An 11,722-nucleotide genomic window follows, 5' to 3' on the forward strand; every position below is an offset into this window, starting at 1 on the left:
GTGGACACATTGCAGTCTAGCCCTACTCGCAATGGAGGGATGACACTTCTGTTGTGCCCACCCGTTCTCAACCTCCCACCAACCTACCTACCTACCCACCCATCCCCCACCTACCAACCCATTCTCAACCTCCCACCAACCTACCTACACACCCACCCATCCCCCACCTACCAACCCAGACTCAACCTCCCACCAACCTACCTACCTACCCACCCATCCATACCCCACCTACTAACCCAGACTCAACCTCCCACCAACCTACCTACCTACCTACCTACCTACCCACCCATCCATCCCCCACCTACTAACCCAGACTCAACCTCCCACCAACCTACCTACCTACCCATCCATCCCCCACCTACCAACCCAGCCTCAACATCCCACCCACCTGTCATTCCTTCAGCCCAACACCTTGCTCCACCCAAACAGCAGATAAGCTTGGTGCATTCCAACACAGCCACATGACCATGACACTCACACAAGAGGAACTGAGAGGAGTGTTTAGTGAATTAAAAGTGTGTAGCTGTCAAAAAACACTTCCTTCAATCTGACATTGAGACATCCTGCCTCTAATCGTTCATAGTTCTCTGCTATAGTAGCAATGTTGAAAATAACTATACACTGCACTCTGCCAAAATAGCCATGCTAATAATAATAACACACTGCTCTCTGCTAAAGTAGTCATGTTAATAATAATACATTGTTATCTGCTAAAGTAGCCAAGTTAAACATAATAGTCAATAACAATAACAGTGTTCTGATATAGTAGCCACGCTAATAATAATAGTTAATAATAATAATAGTGTTATCTGCTATAGTAGCCATGTTAATAATAACACATTGCTCTCTGCTAAATTAGCCATGTTAATAATAATAGTTAACAATAATAAGAATACACTGTTACCTACTAAAGTAGTCATGTTAATAATTATAATAACGCATGGCTATTTGCAATACTAGCAATGTTAATAATAATACAGCATTATCTGTTATAGTAGCCATGTTAATAATAATAACGCATGGCTATTTGCAATACTAGCAATGTTAATAATAATACAGCATTATCTGTTATAGTAGCCATGTTAATAATAACAACACATGGCTATTTGCTATACTAGTAATGTTAATAATAATACAGCATTATCTGTTATAGTAGCAATGTTAATAATAACAACACACTGCTCTCTGCTTAAGTAGCCACACTAATAATAATAATAATAATAAGTGTTTTCTGCTATAGTAGCCATGTTAATAATAATAAGTGTTTTCTGCTATAGTAGCCATGTTAATAATAATAATAGTGTTCTGCTATAATAGCTATGCTAATAATAATATTAGTGTTATCTGATATAGTAGCCATGTTAATAAAAATAGTTATTAATAATAACACACTGCTAACTGCTATAGTAGCAATGTTAATAATAATACAGTGCTATCTGCAATAGTAACCATGCTAATAATAAGTGTGTTATCTGCTACAGTGGCCATGCCAATAATAATAAAACAGTGTTATCTGCTATAGCAGCCATGTTAATAATAATAATACACTGCTATCTGCTATAGTAGCCACGCTAATAATAATAATGCTACATGCTATAGTAGCAATGCAAATAATAATTCAAGTTAATAGTTCATCCTTATATATCAAACAGGTTAGTCTTCTTCCCCGTCTCAAACAATGTGTGTTTCTGTTGACAATTCCCTGATTCCCATTGTATCATTATCATTGTATCATCTGATGTCCTTGCTGTATCAGTATCATTATCATTGTATCATATGATGTCCTTGCTGTATCAGTATCATTTGATGTCCTTGCTGTATCAGTATCATTTGATGTCCTTGCTGTATCAGTATAATTGTATCATTTGATGTCCTTGCTGTATCAGTATCATTGTATCATTTGATGTCCTTGTTGTATCAGTATCATTGTATCATTTGATGTCCTTGTTGTATCAGTATCATTGTATCATTTGATGTCCTTGCTGTATCATTGTATCATTTGATGTCCTTGCTGTATCATTATCATTGTATCATTTGATGTCCTTGCTGTATCATTATCATTGTATCATTTGATGTCCTTGCTGTATCATTATCATTGTATCATTTGATGTCCTTGCTGTATCATTATCATTGTATCATTTGATGTCCTTGCTGTATCATTATCATTGTATCATTTGATGTCCTTGCTGTATCATTATCATTGTATCATTTGATGTCCTTGCTGTATCAGTATCATTACATCATCTGATGTCCTTGCTGTATAATTATCATCTCCTGACTTTTACATCACCTGTCAGTCTTTCTGTTAGTTTCTGTCTATCTACGTCAATGTCCGCCTGCCCGTCCTCCTCCGTCAGCCTGCCCGTCCTCCTCCGTCAGCCTGCCCGTCCTCCTCCGTCAGCCTGCCCGTCCTCCTCCGTCAGCCTGCCCGTCCTCCTCCGTCAGCCTGCCCGTCCTCCCCCGTCAGTCTGAATTTGTAGTCCATCTTTAGATCAAAGGGTTTCCTGAAGCTTCTGTATACGCTTGGACTTCATGGTGGCTTGGATAAAAACTCTGCTAGCCCTAAGCTAGCAACATCAGCTGTGTCAACATCAGGGTTACTGGATGGTCTTTATTTCAGCCCTTCACTAGAACCCCTGATTTAACAAGGTGTATTGGTCATCTAACCTCGTCAATAGACTGACCACAACAAAAAACAACTCAGGTCTGGACTTAGTGATGACGCTGTCCGGAAACGTCCTTCGTCCTGTCTACAACATTGATCCAAGAGTACTTAAGAGGACTTGTTGGGTCTAGTGGCCGAGATCTGATGCACAGCTAGTCAGCCAGTCACTCAAGGACAACATTGGTTTTAATAGAGTTTGCTAAGTTGCTTTGCAGATTATTTGAACAATGTTCTTGAACTTCGTTTAAGGTACTTGAATTTAAGGAACATTTCTTCATTTGGGGGTTTGTGCCATGTGTTACCTAAGTTAACGGAGTGATGACATCACAATGATGACATCACACAGCCCAGTGTAGAAAATACCAAAATAACATCACAGCACAATGTAATAAATTAGTGATGCCAACACAGCCCAGGGTAGTGAAGGCAGTGATGCCATCACAGCCCAGGATAGTGAAGGCTGTGATGCCATCACAGCCCAGGATAGTGAAGGCTGTGATGCCATCACAGCCCAGGATAGTGAAGGCTGTGATGCCATCACAGCCCAGGATAGTGAAGGCTGTGATGCCATCACAGCCCAGGATAGTGAAGGCTGTGATGCCATCACAGCCCAGGATAGTGAAGGCTGTGATGCCATCACAGCCCAGGATAGTGAAGGCTGTGATGCCATCACAGCCCAGGATAGTGAAGGCTGTGATGCCATCACAGCCCAGGATAGTGAAGGCTGTGATGCCATCACAGCCCAGGATAGTGAAGGCTGTGATGCCATCACAGCCCAGGATAGTGAAGGCTGTGATGCCATCACAGCCCAGGATAGTGAAGGCTGTGATGCCATCACAGCCCAGGATAGTGAAGGCTGTGATGCCATCACAGCCCAGGATAGTGAAGGCTGTGATGCCATCACAGCCCAGGATAGTGAAGGCTTTGATGCCATCACAGCCCAGGATAGTGAAGGCTGTGATGCCATCACAGCCCAGGATAGTGAAGGCTGTGATGCCATTACTGCCCAGGATAGTGAAGGCTGTGATGCCATCACAGCCTAGTGTAGTAAAACATAGTGATGAAATTACAGTGCATAGTAGAAAATAGAGATATCATCACAGCCCAGTGTAAAAAAGAAAGCGATTACATCGCAAATCAGTGTAGAGAATAGTGATGACATCACAGTATTGTAGAGTTTAGTGCACCAATAAGATCTGCTATCCTCATACTGACTCCTGACCAATCATTAACCAATAGTGATCATAGAGAAAGGCGTTTAGTTCTGAATACACACACACTTAAAGTTTATTGTTGACCAAGTATGTTTACCCAAGTTACCTGACTACGCAAACATGTCAATACTGTCATAACACAACCTCATACCGTTTCAACTAAAATATTGTGGCATACTGAGATTGTGACTAGGCTAACAAACAAATATTCTATTAAAGACAAACATGAAGTTCCCTTATACACTGAGCTTTTACCTTAAGGGCGTATTTCTCTCCGCTCTTCTTGTGGAAAATCTCCAGCACCTTTCCGTTGATGCCTAATCCCAGTACCTGACTCGTTACCTTATAGTCGTCTGTTATAGCGTTCTTCTTGATCGTGACGCTCGGTCTTACATGGAAATGAAGGTGGTGACCAGGCGGGGGCTGGTTAGTTTGTCCCGCCGGGTTAGGTGGGCCCTGGGCCGCAGGGAAATGAGGCTGGGTCCCTACGTTGGACAACATACTGGGACCGATCAACTAAGACAACACTTCTTATTCTCAGTCGGTCTCTTCTTCCTGGGTTAGCTTGTAAGTAGCTTGTAGGTCTCCAAAAATGAAATTTCAGTGAGTTAAATTGGAATAAAAAGTTAGCTAGCAAGTTCGCAAAGAAACTAATAGTTTGATGTGTTCACCATCCCGACATAGAAGGAAAAAAACAGTTTGAAATAGCGAGCTATGTAAGCTGGCTAGCTAAGTAAGCTAGCCTGGATAGTTAGCTCCTTCTTTAGTTACTTGACCCTGTGATCCTTGGCTAGCAAGTCAGCTATCGGCTAGGCTAACGTTTAGCTAATATCCATCTCGGTGGTCCGTCCGCAAATTCCAGGTAGATTAAAACAGATTTCCAGATGTTTAAAACATTTTAGACTCATAAACAACGATGGAACCACCCGATTAATAAAATTCCAACAAGTAAAGCCGTAAAGTAAAAACACAAAACCGACTTTCAAAAGAAAGGAAACACAAAAAACTCAAGACACCGAAGGGCACACGCACTGTCCCCGACTTTCCGACACCAGTCCATCAGAAGACAAGCAAGGAGGGAGGAGCTCCTGCGCTGACGTCATGGTAGGAGATTGGGGCTGTACTCCATTTGCGAAGTAGACAGACCCTAAACACTTGCCCTAGCCACTTTCCCCCCGGGGAATCTGCCAAATCCATATTCAGTTTTGATTGCCATTGTAAGTGCGGTTCCAATTTACATAAGCTGCCCCTTGGCCCTTATCCTTGATCCTTGCAGGGTTGATAATCAACACAACTACATTTTTGTCATATATTCTAACCTCATTGGTAAGACTAACATAAGGTTTGAGGAGAACACAGATCCAAGTGTTATCAAAACATTTTGATTCTACCCTGCTACAGTCTATGTGCCTTGGTCTAGAGTCAGTCTGTTCTGTCTTATTTGGTAACCTGTATGCTTCCTTTAGTTTCTCGGGTATCCTGTTTAGTCTTAGGAATGTTTCCTGGTGGATCTTAGTGAGTGATCAAGCCTCAGGACTAACAGGCCTGACGACTCCTAACAGTTCCTCTGTAAAATCCACCTGGTTGTGCTGTTGATCTAGATTCTGCTTAATAACTCCAGGTAAAATCATTCCCCACCTGGTTGTCCCTGTCTAAAATCCACCTGGTCGTTCCTGTCCAATATCCACCTGGTCTTCCAGATTCTGCTGAAAGACTGTGGTCACATGACTTGGCACTATGCGTATGCATGTTAATAGCTGTGTGTAAATTAATGAAAACTCTCACACAAACATTCCTTTTGATACATTATACACTTGCATGTTTTGTTTATGCACAGATTTGTGTGTCATCAACCGATATATATGAAACCCCAGGCTTAGGTAATTCTGTTAGGTAAAGGCATCCCTAAATGACACTCCAATTGCGAGTCATAGACAGATAGGAACAGGGAATTCAGCAGGTTATGTTTTCCGATAGCAGCTTGTATATTTTATTTTTGAAAGAATAATGAGATAATAACTTAGTTTAAGGGTCTTTTGCAATACATTCCAGTCACTGGCAGCAGCGAATTGAAATGATTGTCGACCAACAGAGGTAAAGGATTTAGGAGTGACTAGAGTGAGATATCTCCCAGAGTGTATAGGCTTCAGGGAGTGACCAGAGTGAGATATCTCCCAGAGTGTATAGGCTTTAGGGAGTGACTAGAGTGAGATATCTTCCAGAGTGTATAGGCTTTAGGGAGTGACTAGAGTGAGATATCTTCCAGAGTGTATATGCTTTAGGGAGTGACCAGAGTGAGATATCTCCCAGAGTGTATAGGCTTTAGGGAGTGACTAGAGTGAGATATCTTCCAGACTGTATAGGCTTTAGGGAGTGACTAGAGTGAGATATCTTCCAGAGTGTATAGGATTTAGGAGTGACTAGAGTGAGATATCTTCCAGAGTGTATAGGATTTAGGAGTGACTAGAGTGAGATATCTCCCAGAGTGTATAGGCTTTAGGGAGTGACTAGAGTGAGATATCTTCCAGAGTGTATAGGCTTTAGGGAGTGACCAGAGTGAGATATCTCCCAGAGTGTATAGGCTTTAGGGAGTGACTAGAGTGAGATATCTTCCAGAGTGTATATGCTTTAGGGAGTGACCAGAGTGAGATATCTTCCAAAGTGTATGGGCTTTACGAGTGACTAGAGTGAGATATCTTCCAGGTTACTGTTGGAATGACAGATATTAAGGAGTGAGCTGACATTTACATAAAATTACTTAACAAGTTGGTCCCAATGAGTCTGGTTGGATGTGGAGGGAGGGCCAATTAACCTGGGTGTAAAAGGTCACAGTGACCAGTCTTGGAGGGGGCAAAGGTTACAAAGTGTTACAAAAACACTAATGGAAACAGCCAGAGGAGTGGAAAGCAGGTCCTCGGGTTTGAAATATTGTACATGGACAAATAAACAGTTTTAAATCAGGCTAGACAGTCCTCTGATAACCCTGGGTAGTGTAGTCTATTAATAAGGGTGTGATGGTTGACAGAGTCAAAGAGTTTAGCAAGATAAATAAAGACAGCAGAACAGTACTTTTTTTTGTCTAAAGGAAAAACATTTGGTTTAGGACCTTTAGAGATGCTAATATGCACACAAGCTCTAAAGCCTGACTAAACCGCAGAGAGGACGCTGGCAGACCAGATGACAGATTAGGTTGTTTATTGACCAGACATTTAAAAACTTTGGACAGGCATGTCAACATTGAGAAAGACCCATACCAGTTAAAGTCACGCTTGTCGCCCCCTTTGTACATGGGAATGACAGCAGCAGCTTTCCATTCCTTTAGGATTACAGTTGATTTTAATGAGGTTCAAAAAGCAGGTGATAGGGGCTGAGATAATTTTGCCAGTCTCCAAAAATAGGGGTTCATATCATCCAGCCTAGCAGACTTATGGGTCTAATTTTATCAACTCGTTCTGGACCTCATTTTTGAACCATGTTCCAAAGGAGAAACATGGGGGTCGTCAGGAGGACCTCTGCAGGGAGTACAGGGCCTCACCTCCTCCGTACGACTGCCTCACCTCCCCCATACAACTGCCTCACCTCCACTGTACCAACACCTCACCTTCTCCGTACAACTGCCTCACCTCCTCCGTACGAACGCCTCACTGGCCACCCTCAACAGATTCAAACGCATGGCCAGCCCTAACGGTGTCTGTTGGAACTCTCAATTTTATCAAGTTAATTTACTCACCTGAGATGAAGAATTGTTGTTGTTTTTTAAAGGATTTGTGTTCCAGAACTTTTTAAGATCCAATCACGTCTCTAATGTATCTGCCTGTATCATACTTTGGAGAAACATAAACACATACATATTCTGAGATATTATTACAACTATATTTCTCAGCTAAAATGTGCAAATCCTTTCTTTTCCCCAAACGAAAATATAAAAGGTTGAACTTGTAACTAGGCAGCTGAGTAAAATTGAAAGTGACCAAATGTTCATATAGGGTCTGTGCGTGGGGACGTACTCTCTTCTCCTGAAGAAATCAAATTGATGACTCCTAATGTAATCTCCCCTCCTTGAACAGGAGAACTTCCTGGAGGATGAGATCACCCTGGTAGATATAAAAGAAAAATACTCAAACCTTCAAGAATGGAAAGACCTCTGGTCCAGATGGATTCCCCTGAGAATTCTATATAAAATGAGGCAACCTCCTCTTTTCCTACTAACACAGAACAATGGTGCATTCTAATGGCTTATTATTAACAGAGATCTTCAACCTACTCTGAATGAGGCGGTTATTTTAGTTTCTCTGTCACCTACAACCTATCCGCCCACCATCATTTCAATATAAAATAAAAACTATAGAAAGTCACTGCTCTGATGTTCAGGTGGTTGAACGGCAATTGAGAACTGTAATTTTCGACCAGTGACAAAGATACACACTTCTCAGCCTCCCTGGGAAAGTCTACTCAAAGTCTAATTAAAGGCAGATAGTCGAACCTCAGATTGAAGAGAAACAATGCGGATTCCGTCCTGGTCGCGGAACAACCGACCAGCTCTTTACTCTTGCAAGGATCCTGGAGGGGGCCTGGGAATATGCCCATCCAGTCTACATGTGTTTTGTGGATCTGGAGAAGGCGTATGACCGGGTCCCCCGGGAGATACAGTGGGAGGTGCTGCGGGAGTATGGGGTGAGGAGGTCCCTTCTGAGGGCTATCCAATCCCTGTACGTCCAAAGTGAGAGCTGTGTTTGGGTTCTCGGTAGTAAGTCGGACTTGTTCCAGGTGGGGGTTGGCCTCCGCCAGGGCTGCGCTTTGTCACCAATCCTGTTTGTAACTTTTATGGACAGGATATCGAGGCGTAGTCGGGGTGGGGAGGGGTTGCAGTTCGGTGGCCTGGGGATCTCATCGCTGCTTTTTGTGGATGATGTGGTCCTGATGACCTTCAGCACTCACTGGACCGGTTCGCAGACGAGTGCGAAGCAGTTGGGATGAGGAATAGCACCTCTAAATCTGAGGCCATGGTTCTCAGCAGGAAATCGATGGAGTGCCTTTTCCAGGTAGGGAATGAAGCGTTACCCCAAGTTAAGGAGTTCAAGTATCTCGGGGTCTTGTTCGCGAGTGAGGGGACAATGGAGCGGGAGATTGGCCGGAGAATAGGAGCAGCGGGGGCGGTATTGCATTCGCTTTATCGCACCGTTGTGACGAAAAGAGAGCTGAGCCGGAAGGCAAAGCTCTCGATATACCGGTCAATTTTCCTTCCTACCCTCACCCACCATGAAGGCTGGGTCATGACCAAAAGAACAAGATCGCGAGTAAAAGCGACTGAAATGGGTTTTCTCAGGCTTCTCCCTTAGGGATAGGGTGAGAAGCTCAGCCATCCATGAGGAACTCAGAGTAGAGCTGCTGATCCTTTGCGTCGAATGGAGGCAGTTGAGGTGGTTCGGGCATCTGGTAAGGATGCCCCCAGGACGTCTCCCTAGGGAGGTGTTCCAGGCATGTCCAGCTGGGAGGAGACCTCGGGGTAGGCCCAGGACCAGGTGGAGAGATTATATTTCGACACTGGCCTGGGAACGCCTCGGGATCCCCCAGTCAGAGCTGGCAAATGTGGCTCGGGAAAGGGAAGTTTGGGGTCCCCTGCTGGAGCTGCTGCCCCCAGCGACCCGATACGGATTAGCGGATGAAGATGAGATAAGACAAAGATTCACACTGGGATTGAGATCAGAACTTTTACTGGGCCACTGTATTTGGATATTTACCATTTTGTTCGTGAGCCACTCAACTTCTGATTTAATTTATTATTGGGATCATTCTTCTGATGAAAGGTGATTTCCCCCCAAGGTTCTTATTCAGATTTTTTGTGGATTGAAGCAGTTTCTCTTGCAGTATATACCTGCATTTTGCTCCTTCCATTCTTCCTTCAATTTTAACAGGATGCCCAGTCTCTGCTGATGAAAAGCTTCCCCAAAGCATGATGCTTCTGCCACCATGGTATGGTGTGAGTTCCACGAAACAGAGCAAATCCAAACATAACCAAATTTCAATGCACCATTTCTTATTGAGTGACAGGAGATAATTGGTTTGGCATCTGAGTGCTTTAGCAAGGCATTGTATATACACTGAAAATATTTTTATTTAAATTAAAACAAAACTGACAATTTTCTCCTTTTACAATCTGGTAAATTCCTCTTCAGGGACATACATAAATGTATTAAACTGTTTTTGACAAAAAACGGAATGAAAACCTCCTTTTTTCAAGACATGAAACAAGGGTGTGTGATGTAACTACATTTGGGTGCAATATCTTTCTGAGCCACCAGATAGCGCTACAGTTTCATGTTTGCTACCTGGGGGTAAATCCTTGAAGATGCAATTAAATGCAGCTGGGAAGGTGATTGGCACTGTTGACAAATGGCTCCTCGCTCAGGATACCTGACACTGAGTGTGTGTGTATATGTGTGTAGTTGTTTTTTGTTTTAGGATTCTCATTACTTACTGTCAGCAAAAGCAGTTACACATATTGGGGTCCACACAAACATTAAACACAACATAATACAAAAAAAGAACAGCACAAGATAGGCATAATATGTACAGTATATTAAAATAAATACCATTGCAATTCATTGCTTTACTGAGGTTAACACTTGGGTTTTTTGGGACCAAGCCTTCATATCCTGGACAGATGGTTCGCTGTAGTTTAGCAAATATTTTATGAATACACTCTGCTTTCATATTGATGACAACATTTATAACAACACCACTTTAATGTTGATGACAACACTATACTTGAACACAGAGATGACAAACCCCAGCTTTAACACTGATGAATATTGCTTTTATATTGACGTCAACACTCTTCTTGATGACAACCCTGTGTTCTAATCTTGATGACAACATTGTGTTCTAATATTGATGACAACAATGAGCTCTAATCTTGAAGACAACACTGAGCTCTAATCTTGATGACAACAATGTGCTCTAATCTTGATGACAACACTGTGCTCTAATCTTGATGACAACAATGTGCTCTAATCTTGATGACAACACTGTGCTCTAAACTTGATGACAACAATGTGCTCTAATCTTGATGACAATATTGTGCTCTAATGTTGATGACAACACTGTGCTCTAATGTTGATGACAACACTGTGTTCTAATCTTGATGACTCTGCTAGAACTTCGAAATTGAACATGGGACCTTACACTTCTTTAACCTTGTTTCCTTTCCTGTAAATCATACTATAATTTGTTACAATTACCACCTGCGAGATACAGTTGTTTTATTTCAAATTACACGCCAAAGCAACAAGTGAAATTTATATTTTAACAAGACCCAGAACTTTGACATTTTTTGGTATGGGGCCCAGATAAGGGCTAGGACCTGTCAACCGGACCCAAAATCACCACCACCCTGACCCATTTCCAGGTCAGAGGAACCCACCACCACCCTGGCCCATTTCCGGGTCAGAGGAACCCACCACCACCCTGGCCCATTTCCGGGTCAGAGGAACCAACCACCACCATGGCCCATTTCCGGGTCAGAGGAACCAGTGCTTAAGGTAGACAGTAGAGTAGCAGTAATGTTGCTGACTTGGTCATCTGGCTGCTACGTAAGGGGAAACTCTTCCTACTCCCCCCGACTGTGCTCTGCTACTGGCCACTGCCCAGAGGTCCAGAATAAACTGTGTCATTACAGCAGTAAAAATAGACCCTGACACATCTCATTTATCTCCTCTCTCAGAAAATACAGGCTCCTCGAGTTGCAGCTTTTACCATCCAGGCTCTACCATCCAGCCTCTACCACCCAGCCTCTACCACCCAGCCGCTGCCAACTAGTCACTAACCCCTATACTCTACCAGC

General features: G+C 42.8%; 1 protein-coding gene across 2 annotated transcripts in view; it reads right to left on the reverse strand.

Annotated features, from left to right (window-relative positions):
- mapkapk2a (MAPK activated protein kinase 2a) overlaps positions 1–4,954 on the reverse strand; it is a 31,202-nt gene extending 26,248 nt beyond the window's left edge. For both annotated transcript variants that reach the window (XM_010874573.5, XM_010874563.5), the window contains exon 1: positions 4,135–4,954. In XM_010874573.5, coding sequence (XP_010872875.1) covers positions 4,135–4,380 — 246 coding nt within the window. In that variant the 5' untranslated portion in view covers positions 4,381–4,954. The remainder of the gene's footprint in view (positions 1–4,134) is intronic.
- Between the last annotated feature and the right edge of the window lie 6,768 nt (positions 4,955–11,722).

Source organism: Esox lucius, chromosome 2 (genome assembly GCF_011004845.1).
Source record: "Esox lucius isolate fEsoLuc1 chromosome 2, fEsoLuc1.pri, whole genome shotgun sequence".
Taxonomy (NCBI): Eukaryota; Metazoa; Chordata; class Actinopteri; order Esociformes; family Esocidae; genus Esox; species Esox lucius.